We start from the raw sequence: 24,647 nt of genomic DNA, 5'->3' as shown, positions 1-24,647 counted from the left end.
TGGGACAGACAATATTTAAGTACAAGATGAAGAACAAAAAACCTCACTCCCTTGCAATGAACATGCTTAAGCAATGATGCAGAAGCTGTCAACAATTATGCCAATTGTCACTGCCGTGATAAGCATTTCTTTCATCAAAATTAAAATACATTCTTTCAAGTATTTCCAACTTATATGTAATCAAGCATGCAAGATGCAAGGATTTTTAAGATTCAGTGATATTCTTGCATCATTTTCCCTAAGCAGCCAAATATTTAATTTTCAATTGCTAGCATTTTGAAAGTAGGTTTAATGCTGTCTAGATTCATACATTCTACCAAAACACTATTTCGCAGACACTCGAGGATCCTGCCAACAGTGCTCAAGTCCATTGTATCCATGTGCTTCTGGAACAAGGAAATTAATACTCCCTGAATAGCAGCATGTTAGCATGAATACCTTTCTCTCTGAATAACAGCATTTTAGCATGTTATAATTACTCTTTCAAAAAACAAAAACAAAACCAACCAAAAAACCACCAGGGTAAAAAATGTCTGTTGCCAGAATCTCTGCTAAGGAGGTGAACCCTGTGCCTTAGAGTTGTGAGCATGACGCAGACAGCAGTCATACCTTTATAGCAAGAAATTTCATATTCTAGTTTTCATCTTTTGGAGTTCTCACCTGCTACCAGCTGACAGTTCAGTAGCTGCAGTACAATGCATTTATTATTAGAAAAGATAAGTTATAAAAAAGTAGGTAAGGAGATCATCATTGGGGCAGTTGGAGCCAGTCACAAGCCAAAGAGCCAAGCCTTTCTGGAAGACACTGAAGGAGCTAGTTCTTTTTAAACCTGTGTTGAAAAGATGAAAAACATACTCCAGCACGTGACACTCTTCACTGTTTCACCCACTTCCTCCACTTAGCCCTAGACACCATCATGTTCCATCAACCCTGAGCAGATGTGAAGGTAAAAAAAGCCTTGCAAAATAACTTTAAGAACCTGGACCACATTAAGAGAATCAAGTTGGAAGCTGTAGTGGGAACAGCACTAGGTAACAGGTTAATCAGAGTATTTCAGGAAAACTCATCCAAAACAGGAATGCTTATGCAATTCAAGGCCTTCAGCAAAGCTCATGTTACACCCTCTCTCGAAGTGCTCAAAAACACCCTTGCAATCTGTTCTTTTACAAGTCTCCTCCCATTCTCAATATGATCACCACTCAATAACTGAAAACTACCTCTCAGAACATGGGAAACTAGCCTCTTGGCCCTCATTTTTCAAGCCACTAGCCTCAGGCAAGCAATTCAAGTGCCTAAACAGACATACCTAATTTGAAGAGGATACCCTGCTTGGCTTCCAGCTACTATTCCAGAAGGAAATAGATCTCCTGTGGTTTGTGCAGTCCATCTGCCAGGCCTTTTTTTAATATCACAGGCATCACAGAAATTCAGAAGTAGCAGAAGATACTCCAGTTTGGACAGCTGAATCTTAACTTTCCTGTCTACTCTATTCCACATATCTTTGCTATTGTATTTTCCACCAGGAATTTGAAATCACAACCAAGGAACACAGAAGACCTCTTATGCAGTACCCAAACAAACTGCAGTCTGCAGCTCCAAAAGTGAGTTAAAATCACTTAAGTGTCCATATTCAGAGTCATCAATTTGATCACTGCAGTATTTGCTGCACCCATCTGTATTCTGCTATATAGATACGTATTTTGATGTTCTCCTCAAAGACAGACTTAGAGTTCAGAAGTCATCGATACCTCTATTATGTTTCCTTCAAACTACCTCAAAATATAGCTTACAGTGATGCACCAAACAAGTATGATGGAAGACTCCATCAACTTTATCCATAAATTATATATGCAAGGAATGGATGTTCAAGAGTACATAGAAATAATATGCTAATGTAGAATAATAGATTCTGCATTTAAGTAATTTTGTTTGTTGAGGGGGTGGAGAGAAGAAAGAGAAAGGGCATTCTGATAAAAAAAATAGATTTTTGGCTAATTAGTATCTCTTCAATATATTCTTCAATGACAATATTATAAAAGCACATTTACCATACAAGTACAATGCCCAGGACTTAGATCCCCAACAGTAAAAAAGATAAATTGAATGTCTTCATCAATAAATTCTGAATGTTTATGAAGGTACACTTCTAATCTGTGCTGAAATCAAGTCTATTATGTAACAAACACTTTCATTATTAACCTGGAAATATTTTAAGGATTTCTCAATTTTATTTTTTTTTAAAGCTTGCTGTTGACAGGGACTGAGACAATGAAGGACACATTATTTAATGAAAATTCCCAGTCTGATATATGAGTCAAGTAGCACCTTTTTTTTTGTATTATTTCCTGTAGTTTCCATCCGATAGGTCTGAGTGCTCTGCAAGTCATTATTATTGGAGTAAAAAAGATTTAAGCCATTTGAATTTTTTGAGCAAAACAACCCCAAGATTCCCAAATCAAGTCTACTCTGACTACTTTTTTTTATGTTCAAAAGCTGTTTAATGCTAAAGCTTGTCACATGAAGAATTTTTGCAGCTATGAAAGAGTAACTCTTAATGGCAGCAGAAAAATAATACTGATCTTTTATAATGAAGTGAGTCCCTAAAGTTAAACTTGGCATTTGAAAGATGGATAAAGTTTCCTTGCAGTGTTGCCAAATTTTAGTATCTTTAGTGGGATTCATCTTAGTGTTCATTTACATGAAGTTCCATTCATAGTCAATACAATCCTAGGTAATATAGCTAGGTCATGAGTCATCTCATCCTAAAAGTAGATGTCTGCACCTGGTCAGATGAATCATACTGGAGAGAAATGGATGTTTTTAAGGTAAGTACAGTAATACTCTTTGCCACTATTGGGCATCCAGTTTAATTGCAAGAATCCCCCCAGTATTCTAAACCAAATAATTAGAGAGGAGAATACCCTCCAAGTTATCAGCATCAAACTTTCAGGTGTACAGGATGTACAGAAATAAAGTCAACTCACTTTATATTCCTCTCTTATGTGTTCCCAGAATCCCACAGCACTTCTGTAAGGGTTCAAAAAGCAAGGTGACCAGATTTTTCCAGTTCCCACATAACTGTGAGACTACAAAAAGTTGGAGCAGTATCTGCATTGTGAGATCCACATAGACTATACAGCTTCCAAGAACCAGCATTAATTAAGAAGCAGCACTGTTCCTTCTACTCTGACATTGCATTAATATGAAAATTACTGAATGTAACTAATAAAACATATTCCTTCTGGGTTGAAGGGATGCACTGATTGATCAAGTAAGAATGACAACGATTTCAAACAGCTGCCCTACAGCTCTCAGAAAACAGCAGGTTACAGAGGCAGTGATACTGCCTGTGTTCCCATTACATATCTCCTGATACTCTCTCTTGCTGCAGTAGATAACTAAACCATGAGCTAGATAGACCCTGTTGGCCGACGTGAACATCCACTGAAGAAATCTAGTCTTCCTATGCTTTCCCTAATTTTCCCCAAACCAGAGAAGGGTTCCTTCAAAGGTGCCTTCCCAGCATGATGCTTTCTGTACTAAGAATGAAGCTTTAAGAAAATGAGTCTTCTACCAAAACTGGTCTTGATAAGCATCATTTACCTGTCCTTTAGACTTACTTGATCTCTTTCTACCTTCTTATGCCATATTGCCTGGAAAGACTGGTCATATAGTAGTTTAGATGATAAAGTTCTGGAAAGATTACATCTTGCCTTCAATACCAGTTTGGGAATGAGCTAGGATTATACTTCTATTCCTACTTTACTTTTAAGGAATATCTACAAGGCTTCAAACATGGCATCGAGTTTCTTAACCTACTAGGCTGGCATAATGACAAATGAAAAAAATAAAAACCAACCACAACTTTAGGGCAGAACAGCAGCTATTTTGGCAAAGGTTTGAAGTCAGACATCCTGCAGCTCATAGCACCTACAATGTATTCTCAAAAAATTAAATCAGTCAAAAGACAGCCAAAGAAAACCTTGCTAAATCTGGTCTCATCCCAACAGAACTGGGAGCAGGAAAAAAATCCCGCAACACACACAATAAATGGAGTCAGATTGGAACACAATACAATAATACTGCGGCTAAACAGACCTTAGAAAGGATGTAAAAATAGCATTTAGCTTCTTAAGGAATCCAGACTACATTCAGCTCTTGCACAAAGGGTGGAATGGAGGGAAGAGGACTGTCAGTTCAATCCATTTGGGATGCCCATGTAAAAAAGTCTTATTTCACCAAAACAGCTTCTGGAATGACTATTTTGAGACTAGATATTTGGCCCCATTGGGTTGAAACAGCAATGATAATAATCTAGAAGACATACGAGCTAAAACTGTGACTTTTCTTCCAAGTTGTATTTGGTCTCAGTTATAAGTCCATTTCAAAGAAAAAAAGCCAGGTGTCCAAATCGGCAGTTGAATCAGTTAAGTCTGCTCGGGCCATCAAGATACACACAATTTTACTGATGGTGCCAGTCCCCACAGCCTACACAACACACATTTATTGAGTGATAAGAGCAATTCTTGCAGGTCATTCTTATGATACAAATAAAAGTTCAGGCAAACAAATAAGACCCTGTTACTAGGATTTTTTGTTTGTTTGTTTAATCTTCACTGTTACATGTGGGAAGACCACAGGCCTTCCCATACGTTCCACATCAGGCTCTTCCAAATACTTCCACAACATCGGATTCTGCCTTTGCTATGAAGCAGGGAATAACCATTCTATTTTACAACTTGGAGTGTAGTACTGGAAGAAAGAGCTGCTAGTATCTCTGGACTCACATTCAGGTAGACAACAGGAGGCAAACTACACCTATGTTTATCCCAGGAAAGAATTCTATGTATCTATTTTGAGGTAATACTTGGGCAAGATTTAAAGCATGAGCTCTGAATCTACATTTGATTTCTTGTATAGAGAAGGGAGTGAGGAAAAGTTAAGTAGAGCTTCTCAAAGGAGATTAAGTGCCTTTAACATTTGATTAAACTAAAAATGGAAGTATTTAAATTATTTTGGGGGTTTCAAAGATTTGCTAGCCGGCAGGTTACACTCTTCTAGTCCCCTCTCACTACTAGCAATGGGAAGAGAGAACAGAACTATTGAAGGCCAAGTAGCCTCTAGTTCGGGAATCCTCAAACTACGGCCCACGGGCCAGATACGGCCCCCCAGGGTCCTCAATCCAGCCCCCGGTATTTACAGAACCCCCCTGCTGCCCCCCTCCCCACCGGCCTGCCACTTCATCCATGCCGCCCTGGTTAAAAAGTTTGAGGACCCCTGATCTAGTTGGTAAACTCAACAGTTCATGGGCTGAACAACACAACAGCTGCTTACATGCAGTGAAAGACCCCCACCCAAACAAGCCAAAAGCAACTAACAGAACTACTGAGGTAAAACGATTAAGGCCCCAGAAACAAGGAAGATGTTGTAAGTACCTTAGTTGAACAAAAGAGGCTCCCGATGGTTGTAAGATAAGGGAGAGGTGTAAGATAAGGGGGGTACCCAGATACTCTCATGGTATACAACTCAATCTTGAGAACAATACACAGGGCCATGTAGACAAGAGAATGGCAACAATAGCCTCAGAGGATATGGTCTACTGATCCCACAGCTGAGTTTGCAGAAATAAACGTCAATCAATGGGAACAGTAAAGAAGATCGCAAGCTTTCACCTGAAGACCCTGATGACCATCCAAAGACCAGCAAGGAAGATTGCTGCACATGTGGACCATGCATTTGCATATGCCAATGAGTTCAATAAAATCTCATGTATATGTAAATGCATTCTCAGAAATCTTATGAATATGCATAAGTTTATGGCATATAGTTTCTAAAGGTTTGCCATATTGTTGGAGCACTTATGGTGGAGCTATCCCCCGTGCTGCAGTAAAGAATGCCTCGCTTAATAATACCCCGCTGTTACTGAGTTTTATTCTATCGGACTCCTTACCCAGCCGCACCTAGCTCCCCACTTCAGCAAGGTTAGAAAGCAAGGGGGTTTGGATGCTGCCGATCTTTTTATCAGAGGGCTGAAAAACAACTGCTTCAGCAAGCAAAGGTTAATGCTGGAAACTGGGAATCTGTAAACACTCAAAAGAACTAAATCTAACCCCAAAGTATGAAATCTTCAAGGCAGCAAAGTTCCCAGGACATTTAACCATTACCGAGGTCCTGCTACCAGACACTACAAATCATTACATGGGTCTAAATTTATTCAACAAAGTTTGCCTGCTAAATAGACTGTCTTTATCTCAGCTTCTGACTGACCAGTTGCCTGCTACCCTAATTTACCACTATGGGGCTGGGCAATGCTATGAATTCTGACTTTTACTTGAAAACTGTTGAAATAATACTTACAAGTCACAATTTTTGCAAAGATGATTCAAACTACATCCACTTCTCTAAGCCAACTGACTAGGAGGGCATGTAACTTACACTCCTTCATTACTTCATTAAGTAGTTTACTCATTTTAAAGCAGAGTCCAGGTTGAAAAAAATGTTATGTTTCAATTCACACTTTTGCTGTGCAGGCCAATCTTGCATACTGCTCATTTCTAGTAACAGAGCTCTGATGCTGGATTGTTTTATCAAGGCACTGTACCTTGCATTTAAAATTAGAACCTTGCTCCCACTTTAAAATGTCTTATTCTCCAGCTCCAGTAGTCTGCGGCTCTCTACCTCTCTTTATTCCCACCTACTCATTCCCTGCACAGCTGCCAGCGTTCCCTCCCCTAGCCAGCAGTGTTAGAAGTAACTTGACAGCAAGTTCAGCAGCAGCCCAAGTGTAACATGAACTTCTGTTAGGCTGGCTTACAGCATTAGCTCAACAAACTTCAACTCCACACATCCTTAACCATGTTCTGACTCCATCGCAGATGCCCAAACATGAATGAAGCATATTAAGTGAACTAAGTTTATTGCATGCTTTCTGACCTCAAGTAGACATCCTAGAAAAACATATGGGGGGGTTTCCAAGTCACCATTTACATTGACAGTCCTGTTTCTTTTTCACTATGTACAGTACAGATGTGTCAGCTCACTGGGAAAATACAGAGTCCCATTTCAAAAATATGTAAACATTTTAGCTCCAAGGGTATTTCAGCTACAGTCTAGTTTTATTCAAATTGCACTATATTCACTTGAGGAACTAGCAGTAGAAAGGGGAACCTGCCATTTTTTAAAAAAAGGTTGCCTGTGGCAACTTACTTATTAATCAGAAGCAGGAATCTTTCTACAGTCAGAAAGCTATAGGCTCAGTTCTCTTGTCCACGTACTCCCACTTACAGAGGGTTTAGCACTGGAGTTGCAGATTTATTTCTTGAAATGAGGTTGTGCCCATGACCCAAATGCTTGTTAGAAACAATGGACTTCAAAAGCCACGAGTGCAGTTCAAACAGCCGAGCCTTGCTTACGATCTTCCTCTTTTCCATAGCCCACCAACAGACTTCAAAAATAACTAGAAAGCTTGTTCAACACCAGTCCTCTATCATATGCAAGGTAATACAGCCTTCTCCCACATAAAAGCTTCAGAAAAGCATTTACTTGAGGCACTGGAGGGACAATATCAAGTAATTAGGAACACCCCTTGGCTCAACCTTTGGTTTCATACCTGACTTTACAAGACCATTTCTTGTTAAGAACGGTGTGATTTCCTTAGTTACTTCACACAACTGTTTCATGTGTTGTTTGATGGTAAACATTTATGGTTTTATACATTCTCTCTGGCCACTAGAAAAAAAAAAGTAGATACTTTGTCAGTTCAACTACGACACTGATGTCTTCAAAGCACCTTTGAGCTGCAAGCATGTAGCTTAAATACTAAATGACTGTAGCTACCAAATTGCTAAGGTAAATTTTAACAACATCACTGGAATTTTTCTATGAAAATGATTTTTCTGTGACCCTTACATTAACCCAATAAAAAAGAATGCATCATTAAACTTTTACAGCAGATAAAATTTAAATAAGAAATATTAAGTCCAGTAGGAGATTTTACTAGTATTCCGTTCAGCTGGATCATCTGCATAGGCCCACAATGCAAGCTACGGGGCCATATTCACCTGAAGCCTGGACCAATATATTATTGTTAGGAAAGCAGTGAAAGAATACTGTATTGTTTAATCTTATTGTAAAAATCTTCTTATAGTCTAAGTTACCAATTCCAGAAACAACAGATTTTTCATAAACTGTCAGTTATTCATACTGAAATACATTCACATTAAAATTCACTTCAAATTTGTTTTGGTTTTCCCCTGTCTTGTAAATTAGATATAATGGGCAAAATACCAGCTCCACAAGTTTGCTATTACTGGGAAATTCCACTAAATAACATGGAAATTCCACCTACAGCATGTTAACATAAACTCACACAACCCTGGCAGAAAGCTTTTCCTTTACAAAAGACCAGCTTCTTTAACAACACTACATTCAGAATCAAGTGTTACAACAAAATTCACTTCTTAAATTTAATAAACTGGGTGAAAGCGAGTGAATGTGGCCACTTTGTAGTACTCACGGAAGTCAGCAGGCCAACTTAAAAGCCTGCTGCACAGCCTAGTAGCTTTTCAGCACATTTCTCCTATGAATGACCTAGCCCAAAGAGCGCACTCCTCCCTCGACTTGCCGCTTGATGAAGAGATGCACCACTATTCTCCCTTGCTCTTCTGACAAGTTATTTTCTTAAGAGATCTCTATCATATGCATTAAAACAACCCAATGTACTTTCAACTAGATATACATCTAAGAATTTTTTAATACATTTGTATATATTTCCTCTCCCATTACATTACAATCTAGGATTCCTTTCCATTATTAAAAGTACCATTTGCTTACCAGTGACATTATAAGCCAATTTTGTAACAGAACAGGTTGGCCTCTGAGGATTTAAATCTTCACTTAAAAAATATTCACAGAACAGTTCAGCTATTTTTATAACTTTGACAGCCTAACTTCTGAAAGACTTCTAATTCAAATGAACCTGGCTACATCACTGCAAGTTGTTTTTAACACTCATCCAATGTTTCTGATGGCTTCAGCTCCACCTTTCTATTGGTGAAAGAAGCAGGAATGTAAATGAATCTAATCTACCCTCAAAATGCTATTTTGTAGATATATAAGATAATAAGCATACATTAGATGCTTGTATTAATCATATATCAAAGAAAGTATGATTAATGAGTCTTCCAGCATCGTGTAGTTGTCCACCTTAATAAAAGCCACACAGGTACCTCTACAGATTTTTGTGGAATTCCTGGTAGAAAAGAATGCAGGAATTTTTGGCAAATATATCCTCTACTTCAAACTGCACTTGTACAATTAATATCCTATCCCAACATATGTATCTTGAAAGTATACCTTTTTCTAAAAGAAGGGTGTTACAGTTAGAAAAATAAGAACCTTCTCCAGACAGTTTACTGATTAATATTTCAAGGTTTTACTAGTTTCACAACTTTTTAGCCAAGAGGTATGTCCATTACAGGCTAACAAAACAATAATATTGCATTTCACCTGTAACAATGCTAAATGTTTTTCACATACACAATCTCTGGGAGTTTTCAATTCAAAGCAAGCACAGATTAAAAACAATATGAAAACTAGGCATATCTTTCCTATACATATTCCTATAACATTCTTTTCAAATATCAGCATTCCCACATGTCCTTAAGTTTGTTAGAAGTTAAACAATTTAGTTATTTCTGCTGTGGTGCTATCAAGACTTGTGAAACAATGCATAGATGCGACTACATATGTGCAGCTGTGAGTGTATACTCATATAAATAAAATATGGACTCCTTGCAATAGCAAAGATAGAATTCACTTTAAGCAAGTGGCAATATGAAAGATGAAATGGAAATAATTGTATGTAGCAGGTAGATTTAAAAAAAAAATTAAGTCTTTGTTGACTACTATGATCTGGAAGAAAAATTTATCTTCATAAGAAGCCTCAGAGAACCTATTATATCCTTCAAAATAACAAACAAGGATTGTAATCATTATCAAACTGAAAGAGAGAAAGAATATGTTACATACAGAGAAATAAGAAACTTTAAGTTAATTCCAGAAGCTGTATTTTCAAGGTCAAATAAAGCGATGACATTGGAAAGTCCAGATATCAATATCAGATAAGAGTCTGAGAGAGTTTAAAGTTATCTGGATAAGGACTGACTGTGGGACATAATAAAACAGCAGATGCTACCCGCATACAAGAGGGGATATCAAGGGTTAGGTCTTCATTCCATGCCTTATAGACCTCCAAACTGTACTGGTAAACAAATATTTCTGGACATTAATAAGCTGAAATATGAAACAAACATCATTGAAATCCTTATTTAGTAATTCTGAAGTATTTATTCTGTAATTAACAGCAAGTATTGAACATATTTGAGTTGTTAGTCTGGACACTCCCCAAGAATTTATATCCTGGGAGTGCCTGAGCATTACATGCTTTTAACAGCTTCTTACAGATTTGTTTGCTAGTAGGTTCGTCTATAGTCAAAACATAGGAAAAAAAATCCCTCTATTTTTGGTATTGACACTAGTAAGATTTAATCATGATAACTACATAAAACTTTGCTATGTATTTGCATTCACAAGTTTTCCCCCACACCAGTTCCCAATCTATTTCATGTACAAATTGGTGCTAAAGAACAAACAAGGATGTTTGCAACTTAAATAGTTTTGAACATGAATAGAACCTCAACCTATAGATTTCCAGTTTTCACGTACATTTCACATTCAAAAACTCCACAAGAGGACTGTGATGTCCATACTCCCACAGTATGAATGCTGTCCTTTAACTAAGTATAGGCTACTACTCAACTAGTCACTAAAGTGCCACCCAGCACAAAATTTGGGCAAATGGTGGATTTCTAGTAACAGCCTTCTTGTATGCACCAGTTACAACTTGCACAATCAAGCAGTAAAGAATGGCCATTCGAGAAACAAAAAGAAAACACACATAGCTGAGATGCTTAGTAGCAGCATCTGTAGAGGTTTGCTCACAAGTTAACGTCACATTTACAAACCCGCTCTTGCAGCATTCCCTGCAGTCGTAACATTCTGCACCTGACAACCCTTTTTTTTGGCAATGCAACAAAAAAGTATCACCTGCATCAAGTGACTTGCTATTGGACATTCAGAAAACAAGCAGCAAGTCCCCCAGTGCTAAGACCATGGAAGTCTGGCCCACAGCTGATTCTGCAACACCTTAAACTACAGGAATGGTAGAGAGATCAGAAACACCAGGTTTTATTTTCTATAGAAATTATTTTATTTCAAAACTGAATTCATGTGGCAGTATAGAGTACATTCATGCCAACTGGCCTTACCACCAGCCCACCTTTGTAGGAGGAATAGTGATTGACATCTACCACAGAAACTCCTCCACATGGCAAAGACAAATGTCAAGACATTATCCATGCTGAACCTCATATTCAAGTGAGCAACACTTGAATTCTTAATTCACTCTAGATCCTTAAGTGTTAAAAAAAATTCACAGCACTCCTTTATTAGTTGTTACTATCTTTACAGAAAGAGCATCAACATTCTCCCAAGTAAACTTGTTTGTATGTTGGAAGATAAAGGTATGCATTGTTCTAGTAAAGCAAAAGACTGTTTCTGCTTCGAAACAGTTAACTGAAGACAAAAAGCATATCCAGATTATACTTGAAACTCAGTTCCTCTTTAGCTATCTGTTTCTCAGTTGATTTTGGTATTAGCACAACACTCCTCAAGGTGAGCTCAGTGAAGCATTTTTCAAATCACACCCTTTCCTTTGTAGGAGACAAGATTCCCTTCTACCAATCTTTGTTCAGGCTTCATTTTCTGCAGCATCTTACTGCTCAGCACATGTGCTAAGCACTCTGTGTGCTTATCTTCCAGGAGCTTTTCATAGTTTATGATTCCATTGTGTTCCTTACCTTGGACATTCCTTCCAGCACAAACAGCTTCCTTGCTGTTTTCTTCTTCAGTTTAGTAACAATAATCTTATAATCTACCTCATGAGAGGCATTTACTATCCAACTTTCTAAGCTTATACTCTTCAGTTTATTTCTTCAAGTCATGCCTCAAACATTTTGCACAGCATATTCCCAGAAGAGACAACAGATTTGCACTGTTCTGACCTTCCTTCCATCTTCTGAGAATTTAAGAACTCCTCCAGCCATAAGTTTTCCTCAATATAATCAGCTTTAGACACCGACACATTTTTCTTTTTGAATCCTAACTTAAGTTTACAAGTTTTTTATATCTGCTGGAAAACGGCAGCTAATGCACATCATCAAGTTACCCCTTAGCTAGCCAGTACACAGCCACTACGATTTTAACTGGGCCAAAACCATGACAAGAAGAGATTTAAAGAACATGTCAGAGAAAGTGTGAGACCTATACAAGTTTCTTCCTATTGGACAGTGGATGGTAGTGTGGAAGCATGACAATAACTTGAAAGGAAAGTTGACTGTAAAAATAATGTCGCCAAAAAAAAACCAGTACATTACATTTGTAGAACAAGGAGGAATATACATTGTATCATTCATTCACACAGAACCAACTCAGAGAGTCATAAAAGGAGGGAACAGAGCTACAAGTTTACTGTTGCTACGATTCATTCTTTCATCTATTATTTGTCCTCTCAAGCAGATGTTTGAATAGCATTGATCTTTTCATTCTTATGATGTATCTCATTCCTTACTCTACTACAGACCCCTATTTCTGCTATATGTAAACAGAACATTTGGGAATTGAGCTATGCTGTTCATGACCTCAAAACTGGCATGATGATGATGATTATGTTGTCTCAGTCCACATTGCAACCCTTGAGCTAGCTGCATCTCTGCCCCCTTTCTCATTTCCAAGTATCGCATCTTGAAATATCAAACACCAAAGCTTGTGCTTTTTCTGTTGCTCCCCTGCAGAACTTCACAGTTACGCTTGTAGATGTATGACCAATATCTCCCGAATCAACAAAGCTTAAATGTACTGGCTTTGGATTTTACAGATTTTCCCATTCTGGGACTTCTGACTAGGCAGTCTGGCCACTACATAAGTTACATGCTAAAATTAATGACTGAATAAATACTTTAACACAGACATCTATGTAGATGAAGCGGCTCAGCATATCCTGCTAACAACATACTCAGGACCTTCTCAGATATTCTGAGGCAAGGCTGTCTCTCTAATTGTCCCAAACAGTTCTTTCTCTCAAGGTGTTCCTTTACAAATTACTGCAAGCACTTTGTGTAGTCAAGCTGTAATCTTTCTGGTCAGAACTGCTGGTGGGACGGTAAAGCTTTCCTAAATGTATTTAAAAGGACAACGGGCAATACTTGCTTAAGAATGGCCAACCTTTCTTCCTGTAGAATCCTTCACTTGAGCCCCGCTACACATCCAGTAAGTGCAGCCTCCACATAATACCTATGGAGAAGCTCAATTTCCATCAAACTTCTCTATTCTATTAAGCGTCTCCAGAATCTTTACACATTTCCACTAGAGGATGCTTGTTTGCACCTTTTTCTAAGATGGAGCTGCTTTTAACAAAATTAAGTGACCCCCTACACCTAAACGGGCCAGGAAAAAAGAAAAACATTAGGGAAGTACTTTCAGATTGCAAGAGTTTATTTACACATCTTCTACAGCAAGATGTATTTCTTTAAGCACATCGACATCAGCTGCTATGTCAGCACATGAGCTTACCAAAACTTCCCCGCGGCATTCCCCCTTCAGCACAACTATTAAACAAGTAAGTTTTACGTTAATTTACTAATTAATAGGTCCGCCCAGGCCGCCTGTCACACAGGCAAGTGTTATCGCTCGCCCGCACCTGTCACCGCCCAGGGAGGCGGCACCTGCGGGGCTCCCCTCCAGGTGAGCCCAGGCTGCCGGCCGAGAAACAGCGCTAAAAAAAACAAACAAACAAAACAAAAAAACCAAACCAAAAGAAGTCCTTTATCTCTCTACGTTTTTCTTCCTTCGTACCACCCAGTATTAAAGCTTCCCGCCCGCAAGAAGAAAAAGAAAGCCCCGCTGGGCGCCAAGCGCCACCGGCCCCCCGAGGGCGGGAGGCTGCCCGGGCCGCCCGCGGCCCCCGAGACGGGCCCGGCGCCGGGGGGGGGGAGGGGACGGGACGGTTCTCGCAGCTCCTCTCTATCCAGAGAGGCCCTGGGAAAGTGCATTTACTGCCTTCCCTTCCGAGGTGGGAAATTTGAAAAACAATAAATATGAAACAAACAAAGCCAGCCCACAGTCCCCCGCCAGCCCCGGCGCTGGCGAGCAGCGAGCGCAGCCCGCCCTGACAGGCTGGTGCCCCGGCACCTGCACCCCGCCCACGGCACCCGGCTCCGCCGCGCCGCTCCCACCGCCCCAGGCAGCGGGGGGCGGGCGGGGGGGCCGCGGGGCGGAGGAGCAGCACCCCCGGCTACGGGGGGCCGCGGGCCGGGCGGGGCGAGGGGGCTGGCGGCAGAAGGGCCACTTACCGGGCGTGCAGTGCAGAGGCGAAGAGACGGGCGAGGAGGGAGGCGCCGGCGGCTGCGGCTCCTTCGGGGTGCCGGCGGCCGCGGAGGGGATGGCGGGGGGCAGCATGAGGTAGCGGTCGGGCTGCGGCAGGCAGCGGAGGCAAACCGAGTGGAGGCAGGGCAGCAGCTTGGGCCGCCGGCTCTGGATGGGCTGCCCGCACACGCCGCAAGTGTCCAACAGGTTGAGCGGGGCCACCTCCCCGCCGCGCTCCGCCGGGCCCTGCCGGCTCTCGGCCTCGTTCTCCCCGCTCAGCGTCGCCGCCCCCGTTCGATCCGCCGGGCAGGGCGCCGCCGCCCCCGCCGCTACTGGCGCCGCCGCCCCCGCCGCTACTACCGCCGCCGCCGCCGCCTCTTCCATTGTCCTGCGCCGGCCGCTGCCGGAGCGCCGAAGGGAGGGGAGGCGGGGCGGTCCCGCTGCCCCCGCCGCTTCCCGCCCGCGCCTCCGCCGCGCCGACCCCCGCCCCGCGCGGCCCGCGGTGTTTGTGTGCCTGCCCCGGGAGGAGGCTGCCCCGCCGCGCCACACGGCCAACGGCCGCCCGCGGCCCGCCCCTCGCCACGCTGCGCCCCGCCCCCCCGCCGCCCCGCCCGCTGTCCCGGGCCCGCGGCCCCGCCCTGCCCCGTCACGCCCCCTTCGGGGCCACGCCCCCCGCGTACGTGCAGTGAGAGCTTCTCCCACCCCGCCCCCACAGGAACCAGACGGCCGCCGGCGGAAGCCCCGCCCCAGGAGGCCCCGCCCCAGGAGGCCCCGCCCCCTCCCCGAGCAGTTGTCGAGGGCTGTCCGGCGGGGCGGCCTCGGGGCCCCGCAGGGCATGCAGCGGCCCGGGCCCTGCGCCGCGCCGGCCCCCACGCACGGCGTTAGCGGCTCCCTGCCAGCCTCGCTGGAGCCCAGGGTCCTCCGGGCCTCCGCCCCGACGGCCGCGCTGTCGTCCGGGCAGGCGGTCCGCCCCGCGGCGGCCGGCAGCGTGCGGCAGCTGGGCCCGGCCCGGTGAGGGGCCTTCGCCCCCGTGGCAGGTCGCCCAAGGGCTTGCCCTGCGCCCTCGCGCAGTGTACGGGTGCCTGTGTGCGTAAATTGTGGCCCGCGTTCAGTTTGGCAGATCACATCTATGCTACATGACCCGATGGAAGCCAGTTGGCGATGGGTAAAATCAAAAAAGTGCGACAGAAAAGTAAATTCTCGTCCAGATGCAACATTTTATTAAACTGAACACTTTAGCTCAAGCACGCGTGCAGCCATGAAGCACTGCTGACACATTGGTCACAGCTCAATTGTAAACCTTAGAATATTCGAAGCTCCTCAGAATATTCCAGATGTCTGCACTTAAAATCCCAGAGCAGGCAGAGTGCTTCCCACTTCCTTGTAATCCCATCAAGACCCTAAAATCGGACCCATAATCACTAGGAGCATATAAAAGCCGTACATGATGAAAAATTTATTTCTTCAGTGCATAGAACAACTGCGTACGGGAGCACTGTCATGGTTCAGCGTGCCTCACATCCACAATTTACCGTGATTAACAGGAGAACTATGTTACAGGTTGTTTTGGGGTGGTGGTGGGGAAGTGGATTTGGCTTTGCAATGAGAAACTGTTTAAAGAGGTAAATGTCATTCCCTGCTTAAGAATATCAAACAGAGGGGACAAGCCATGCCTTCTCAACTCTTGACGTGCTAACGCATAGGGAAAAAATGTCACCAGAAGCAGTTTCCTGAAGCACACCTTCTGCCTGCCAGTCCAGCTGCCTCTCTCCCTTTGCTGAGAGTCACCAAGTGGTAGGGTAGAGCCCCGGCATCCTCTTTCTCTGATCCCACACACAGTGGCTTGGTTATCCAACACCCTGCAGTGATGTTCTAACAATTCCTTGTGACAGGAGCTAACATGCGGAGAGCATGTAAGTGTTAATGATGAAACGGGTTCAGCAATCAAAGCTAAGGAGGAAGGTACAGGTTCCATAAAGTGAAAAAGCATCAAAAATGCCATTAGAATAGGTCTATGGGGGAACAAGCGATAACTGAATTATGTTTGATCAATTTTAATAGCAAATATGATCAATAGCAAGTCATAAGATTATTAAACTAGATGGTTTCTGTAATTAGTATAAGCTGTTTCTGCAATCGGTATTAACACAGGAGAACAGAGATATTATCTAATGGTATAAAGATCACCCTGCAAAGGATCTGAACACTTTGTTGGAAATGAGGATCCCCATGAGCCAGTGTCCCAGAGATTAGTAAAATGATACAATTATGTTTCCTGCAAAGTTTGTTTGTTTGGGATGTTTGCAAAGCTCACTCAAACTGTGCGTTAAAATCTGTAGTCGCAGGGCATCTGAACAGCGTCTGATTTAAAATAAATGTTTGAACTTGCACAATTTGAATTTGAATGTATAGCCCTGCTCTCCCTCCTGTTAGTGGCATCATATTAGGATTACTCAGGACAGGAGGAGAAAGCATAGAGAGGCACAGAAATAACCGTCCAGAGATAACCAGCTGTTGCGTATATGAAGACAAGAGAGTGAAAGAAAAGCTTTTACATGTAACTGCATTGCTCAGACAAAACGTGAAAACAACCCATGAAAGATGCTGCACGCCATTATACTTACCTGGGTGCACTGCTTCCGGACCACAGCTACCCCGCGTCTGGCCCACAGGGGCCCCAGGCAGAGCTGGCTTGGGGCCACTTGTAAAAGATGATGCAGACAAACCCGCCATGGCCGATACGTGCTGGACTGTCTTCAGTCTGAAAACAGCTGCTGGTTTTGTCTAGTTTCTGTCAGGAGAAGACATGTTGGGTTCTCCAGTGTTTCACTGGGATGAGACAAACCAATGGAGAAAGAATGAAGATGGTGACAAGCAGGTAAAGAGTCAGTTTATAAAGCATGGAAATGATGTTGACTAGCTGCGGGAAACAATCAGAAGCTGAGATTACTTCATCTCTCCTTCCCTTTTCCACACTGATATAAGAGTTCAAGAGCTTTCTATGCTACTTGTTACTTCTGTTCACAATATGTGAGTTTTACTAAATCCTCTGCTGCTTCTGGACATCCCCAATTAAAGCAAATTCCAGAAGCAGTATTATTCCTCCAACATTTTGCCTTCTGTTTAGATATACACTTTGTGACCACAGTCTAGATCTTTGCTATTTGTGAACTAGATTCCTGCAACATACTCCACAAAAAAGTTATCATTCAGAAATTCCAGCAGCAGAAGGAATGGCTGCCAACGGCCCAGCAGAACTTCTCAACAGAAGGCTCATAACTAGGAGCTCCTTGCACTCAGCATTACTTGCTGGCTCTGATTTCTTCCGTGTCTAGCTCAGTTTGTCTTCTGCCTGTATTTCTAGATTTTCTAGTAGTCAGTCACTCGGTTTTACAAGATGCAACTCTTCCTGGATTACCCCTAAACATCAGCATGTGCATTTCCTCCTCCTAAAACAGCCATGTGACACTAAAGTCTCTCTTGGAAGTATTTTCATAGACCAAAACAAAGCCACACGGCTTGCAGTGTGATTTAGACAGCTCAGTTTTATCCTTCATGTGGCAACAGTGAAGGAAGTGGTGGAGGAGACTCAGCACTCTGTCTGTATCATTAAAAAATGCTTTTGCCACTGTTGTCATCCAAGAGGTAGATATAGCTGCTTTTTGGCCAGAATTCACTACCAGCAACATGAAGCAGTCACTGTGAGGATCTGCCCCAGAATATATAGCATTTACTAATCTGGCTTCTCTTGACAAATGGATGTCTTAATATATGGTTGGTTTTGCCATTGAGTGAAATCCATTAAATAGAAAAGATGTTCACTGGGGGAAAGATGAATACATTAGAAATTCACAGTTAGGAAGATGTAATATATTAATTTTTCTGGCAACAGCGAAGAAGGAGACATTTACACACCAAAACAGCTGGAATAAGCAGTGAATTGACATAGTGACTCCCTAGCTATGATGGCTGAATTAGGAATTAATCTAGAATATGGCTTAGGCCTGTAGGCTGCCTTTTTGCACTCCACTATCAAGAACCCATAAAGCTATAGTAGCTACCTACTTGTCCTCTAAGCCAAGAGAGAGAAACCTGGTTCAAGTAATTTTCTTAGGATTTTCCACTTTCTGTTTTCTGTACTTCACTCACCCAACACACACGCATACGCGCGCACATGCGCGTGCACACACACACACACACAAAACCTTTTCTTCCTGTTATATATGCTATTTACCCAAGTCAAATAGTTCTTCAGGACCTGGCAAATAACCACTGGCACTCTTCTTTCATAGTCAAGAAGAGGTGGTTCACTTGACCAGCTTGGTCTCAGCTGGAAGCTCACCACAGGTGAGGCTTGGTCCAACACCCTGGAGTGGGCCAGCCACCCTGTAATGTTTCCAGTGCTCCACCCAACATGCCTCCACTGTAAACTATGCAATAACACTACCACTTTACAGCTTCCCATTAGTTTCATGTTCAGAGAAGTCACCGCGCTTTTGTAAATTAACCCTGCGCGACATCCCATTAGGTTCCCTTTCATGGAAAAGGGGCTTGCCTAAGGGGCGACGCAACATACCAGTTCTGAATACCTAGTGTTAGATAAAAACATCCTGGTTAACGTCCCCTAACAATGGTCTATCCAATTGTTTTATCGGTTACAGGTCCCATCTCTAATCCCCAATGGACCATTGGAGACCTATGTCTCTCCTAGGGATGAGCAGGATGCTAGGACTGCCTTTGCAGAGATACTGTGGTTCAAAACCGAATCTCTTCCCCCTTCCAGGTCTCGGTGCTTGCCGGCTGTGCAGCCTCAGTGGAAGTAGGGCACCCCAGGGTTGCAAGTACAGACCGGCCCAGCAATAATTTAAGAGTGCAGCTGCAAGCCAACTCCTGATGAGTTAAATTCAGACGTTCATCCAAGTAATCAGGTCAACAGACCATATTCCTAAATTATCACAGGGCAGCTCCAAATCCGTCACATCCAGTTTCTTTTCTAACACGTAAAAGGCCAGAAATACCTTTCTGCAGCAGCACAAGTAACCTTGTTGGGTATTAGACTCATTTCAAGGAACTCAGAAATTATCCAGTGGGGGCCACAGTTTCTGTTGATAAATCTCAGTAATCTCAGGAATTACAAAGTAGGGGGTATAGCTGTAACACCTGTGGATTTGAAATGCAGTAATAATTGAGTGTTTGGCTCCCTACCTGCGTAAGCACTTCCCTTGCCTCTGTCTCTTTGTCTGATGAGGGTTTCCTACGCGGGTTCTTGTTAGCATTAGTGCTGCTGTTAGGAAAAATGAAGCACTGCCAACTCCTGTTGATGTATGTTTCTGGTGAGGTCCAAAGAGTATTTGGACCTACAGAACAGTGTTTCTCAGCTGGCTCCATTGGGAGACTGTAGCCCATCAGGATGAGATTTTACCCTGACTTCATTCCTGAAAAGAGACTCCCTAAACTTCATTTTCTTTTTCAGAGAGGGTGGAGGAGGAAAAAAACCAGTCACTTTCAGCGTCAATAGCGATGGTAGTGAACGCACATGGAAAGGAAGCCACATATGACATCTTTTTTCACTCTTCTAGTGTGAGGCTTTAGCTGTAAGAAGAGTCAAAATTTCATTTAATAGAAGATCACCAAGTTTCAGAATGTTCTTCCATTTGGATTAGGAAAAAAATTCCCCAGTTTTAAAATACTTCATAAAGACAAGCTTTCCAAACAGTCTGGATTTGATTAAAAACTATATTTTCAATTAAAATATTTTGTTTGGATTTTGGCCATTCATTTATTACTATGTTAAATAAATGTTATACTGCAACATAAAGTATTTGGAATCTTTTTTTTCCCCAAAAAACATCTAAAAGACATTTACCAAATTACTTTTACTCCAGCTTCACAATTTTCCAAAGTCTTTTTATTTAAAAATCCCAAAAAACAGGAAAAAAAACCAACCAAAAATCCTCAAAGTTCTGCAGACTGCAAAGGAAAACAGTCATTACCTCATTACTGGTATTCCTACTGTCACCTCACTTGCTGACCCCACCTAGTTTTCAGTAACACATTCACAGCCTGTGCCATATTTGGCCCATAGACCTTTGGCTGAATACCCACAGTAAGGTACATTTTGTTTCATACTTATTCTTACTAAGTGTCAGAGGTTTGTTTTCCCTCTTGTTGACAATAGATCACATTAAATTGCTAAGAACAGCCCAGGACCAAAAATACATTCATTTTCACTAATGTTCTGAAAAGTAACTGTAAAATGCAGTTATGCAATCACATATTTATTTCCCCAATTATTTTAAGGTCAAAGATGCTCAGTTTAAATGCAAAGGGTATTTGTTTGTAAGGTATTAAATTAACTGTTAAGCTACTGCAACTTGCCAACTAAAGGTCATGATATTGCTTCAGGACCAATGATACTCCTAATGAACCCTTATATTTTGACTAGAAAGTCCCTTTCCTTCAACTTAGGCTTTCAGGAGCATCTATATGAAGCACATTAGGGAATCATCTGGGAAGAATAAAATCTCTTTCACTTCATTTTAAATATTGTGTATATTCAGAAATGCCCTACTTTGCACACAGGCGTTACATCTGTATGAGAGATTTGCATCTGTGTGACTAAATTGATTTTGCTGCATCATTGCACATTTGCTTAATGTAAACAAGGTCTTCACTGTTGGCTATGCTGAACTAACAGGGAAAAAACAGCAGAAAAGAAAACTTTCTCTAAGGTTGTTTGGAGATAGAACTCTGAATACAACATATGTTCAGGGAAATACAGGGAAAATAGGAAAGGTTGGTTTGCTTTTACATGTTGCTACTTTCACAGACTTCGTTCTCAATGAAGCAAAGCTTGTTAGAAAATTCAAAATCCATCAACTGAAGCCAAAGGAGTATGCTACAAATTTCCTAGCAGAAAGATATCACTACCCATATCTTGGTTACTGAAAGTTTTATTTGCAGTAGCAATTAGCTAGTAAATAAAATGTTCACCTCTTAAAAAGCCTCTGAGCTATTTAGAGTTCCCCTCTCATTGTGTCCCAAGTCTCTTCCACACAACTAAACCAAAGCCCCACTGGACAACAGACACCAGGACCAGCTGGAGCCAAAACAAGTCCTCTGTTTTATTATGCAACTTCTCTAACAGCCCTGAATAAGAAGATGGGACAATGAAATAGAGGATAAACAAGTCACAATCCTGGCTAAAAGCCACAGTGGACAGACACGGGGCTGCATTACCTGGAACAACACCTTCAGAACCCTCTGGCCATCTGTGCCTGGACAGACATCAAGACTGTTTGTACACAAAGTTCAAGGCTCTCACCTGGCCTCTCAGCTCTGAAAGCCACCTTTGCAATTGGAAACGCAGCACTCTGACTTGTTTAAGTCCCAAGACTTAAGGGATGAGGTATCCCAAGCCTCTCAATTTTTTTCATTCTGTCATCATTTTTTATGGTATTAATTCTTAGGTATTATATGGTAATGAAATTAAAGGGAATAGATATAGATAGATAGATAGATAGATAGATAGATAGATAGATATGAACTTTAGGTAGACAGCTTCTAAACCCCACATTTTACTCTCAGTTAGTACAAGGCATTTCTGGATCTAGGCAAATACTGAACATCTAAGAGCATTTCCTTATCAAGTCTTTCTGTTTGGTTAGCGTCTGGGGCAGAAGGGTGGGAGACAGACAAAGTTCATTTTGCCTTTACTTTTCCACATGCAGTTTCCAGCTGTAGAGAAATTCTTCCCTGGGGTTACGATTTGACATATAACTCTTTTGTCAACAGTGTGTGGTAAAGTGATACCACCTTACTTGCCCAAATGTTCAGTCATGGTCTACAAGAACATTGAACAGCTAAATTACAAATACAACTGTTTTTTGTGTTCCATTTTTTTGGTGGGGCAGGGGGTTATCATCCTTCTGTTGACTGCTGGAAAGAAAATCTTTAAGGTCAATGACTATGCCAGTGGCAACTGTACTGTCCCATCACCACGGTTATAGAGCATTGATTTTACCCTGATGCCCATGTTTCAGCTCCTCAGGCATACCCTCCTCTTGCTTTAAAAAAAGGGGTGATTCGGAATTATATCTATGATCAGAAACAGTATTTTACAAACTAGAAAAGAATACATAAGGTAACAGAGCTATTCCTCTATTTTGAGCTGAGATGCACACCAGTGGTTGTTGGCTCCATCCAGTCTCTCTCTCATTAGATACCCCAACAGAGTGGCCATCACTGGAGAGACCCTGCAGTTCCCCAGCCAGCTCCTTCAGTACCAGTGTGTGGCATAGGAAGGCAAGGATCCCAAGTCAGTGAAGAAATGAGATAATTTATTGCATACACAAGTGCTGGTTATATACAATCACTTATCTACCCAAGTTCCACCTTGGAATTTGCCTACGTGCAGCAAAGCAGTTGCTCATCACAAGCTGTTCGCATGCTTGTAGTTTCATTGCCAAATTTGGCCGCTTATCTGTATACTAACAGTTCCACCTAGTCAGCCTTGTTCTTCTACAAGGTCAACCTATCTTCGTCCCTTATACCAATGGGCTAAAGAAGGATTAGCTGTAAGATCTGTGGTTCACGTGGATCAATGGATGACTACTGATTCAGGGTGTTACGTGACCAGGGCAGGCCATTCTCTGTGTCCCTTTGGCAGATCTGAGAGGAAAGTTTACATGCTAAAATTTTTTCTTTCTCCTTTATGCTGGTGTGGCAAACAGTAGGACTTGAGATTTGCAGAACCCAAAATGCTGCATGCTGGCATACAGGCAAAATTGAAGCGGTTAAGACTGATACCAGCTTTTTATCTGTTGACTTACTTTATTTAAGATTTGTAATATTAATAGAAGACTCAAAATGAGGCTTCAACTGCATTGGTATGAACCTTCAGAACTACTGGTGAGGAGAGAAAAACAGCTGTATATCAGGATTCAGTTATATTTCCTATGAAACCATGCAAGCGCTGCTATCTCTCTTAGAAATGTTTGTACTGAATGTTGTCATATTCTGCCCCTCTTAGATAAGTACCTTACTACATGTTTTTGTTTATATCTGAGCAGTGTCAGCACTGTGCAGCTACCTAATACTGTGGCAAAACCTGCTCCTTCACTCACATGTGTATTTCCATCCTAAATCAAAAGTAAGTAACGCAGGCAGAGTTTGACTCTAATTTGGAGGGCTTGGTAAGCAGAAGCTATGTATTACTGTCACCGAAATCTGACCTCCAGATCTGTGGAGCTGCATGTTTATGCTTTTCCAATACTTGAATAGATTTTAAAATAAATCAGTCTGTAAATACAAGGGAAAATCTAACTGCAGCATTATGAAGTTGTGCAATGCAGCACTCCAGATTTGTTTTCTTCACAACTCTGTAGAACTGTGGGCAATATATAACTAACTAAATGCCTAATTTATTTCTTTTACTTCTTTTCAAACAAGCCATACCCCAAAAGAGTATCTTAGTAATCTACAGTATTGTGAATTTTGATGTGCTTTTTGAAGTTATCACTTCTTTTCAGCTAGGATCAAGGGTGATGTTTCATCCATTAGAGACATTTTCTGGAATTAAAGACAACTGGATTGACTTTTTTTTATATATATCACATATACTTCCCTGGGCAAATTAGTAAGTCTAAACTCTTGCATTAATACAAAAATAGCATTTTCCTGTCCCATGGGCATGTTGTGCAGGACCTCAAAGACTGAGATGTCTCATGTTGTAATTGGAAGTCTCATAAAATATGCGGCAGGCAGATAGTCTAAATGTTAAAGTCAAGCTGGAGCTCAGAAGTGGTTTCTAGTTTGTCATTACTGTCATCCAGTAAAAGGTTAAAATAAGGAGATTATTGCAAATGTTTTCTTAGTCTCAAGCGAAAACTGGATGTATTTTTGTCTTGGGAGACAACTCACAGCTAATGACACAATTCTCATTTCAGATATTGACCAAAACAGAGTTATTCCAAGTTAGTACTCTTAAAAAGATTACACTGTATTAAAAAGAACATGACAAGGATACTCAAAATTCAGATTATCAGCAAATATGGCTCAGCATAACTCCACTGAAGTAGCTAGAAGTAGACCAAGTTGTACTTCCTGGCAGTCTGTCCTAGTGCCCCTACTCACAGGTGTGCAGTGACTAGTACAGTGACTAGAAC

The 24,647-nt window shown here is 41.8% G+C and overlaps 1 protein-coding gene and 1 long non-coding RNA gene across 2 annotated transcripts in view; one reads left to right on the top strand and one right to left on the bottom strand.

The window, feature by feature from the left end:
* TRIM24 (tripartite motif containing 24) overlaps positions 1 to 15,046 on the bottom strand; it is a 64,861-nt gene extending 49,815 nt beyond the window's left edge. The window contains exon 1 of the mRNA XM_080391248.1: positions 14,469 to 15,046. Within this exon, the coding sequence (XP_080247374.1) occupies positions 14,469 to 14,865 (397 nt within the window). The 5' untranslated portion in view covers positions 14,866 to 15,046. The remainder of the gene's footprint in view (positions 1 to 14,468) is intronic.
* Positions 15,047 to 22,669: 7,623 nt separating this feature from the next.
* LOC308065381 overlaps positions 22,670 to 24,647 on the top strand; it is a 56,139-nt gene continuing 54,161 nt past the window's right edge. Inside the window, exon 1 of the long non-coding RNA XR_013928753.1 lies at positions 22,670 to 23,632. This is a non-coding gene — a long non-coding RNA (uncharacterized lncRNA). The remainder of the gene's footprint in view (positions 23,633 to 24,647) is intronic.

The sequence above is a fragment of the Falco punctatus genome (assembly GCF_963210335.1).
Source record: "Falco punctatus genome assembly, chromosome: 6".
NCBI lineage: Eukaryota > Metazoa > Chordata > Aves > Falconiformes > Falconidae > Falco > Falco punctatus.
Note: the sequence above shows the minus strand (reverse complement) of the source record. Positions and strands in the feature narration are given on the sequence as shown.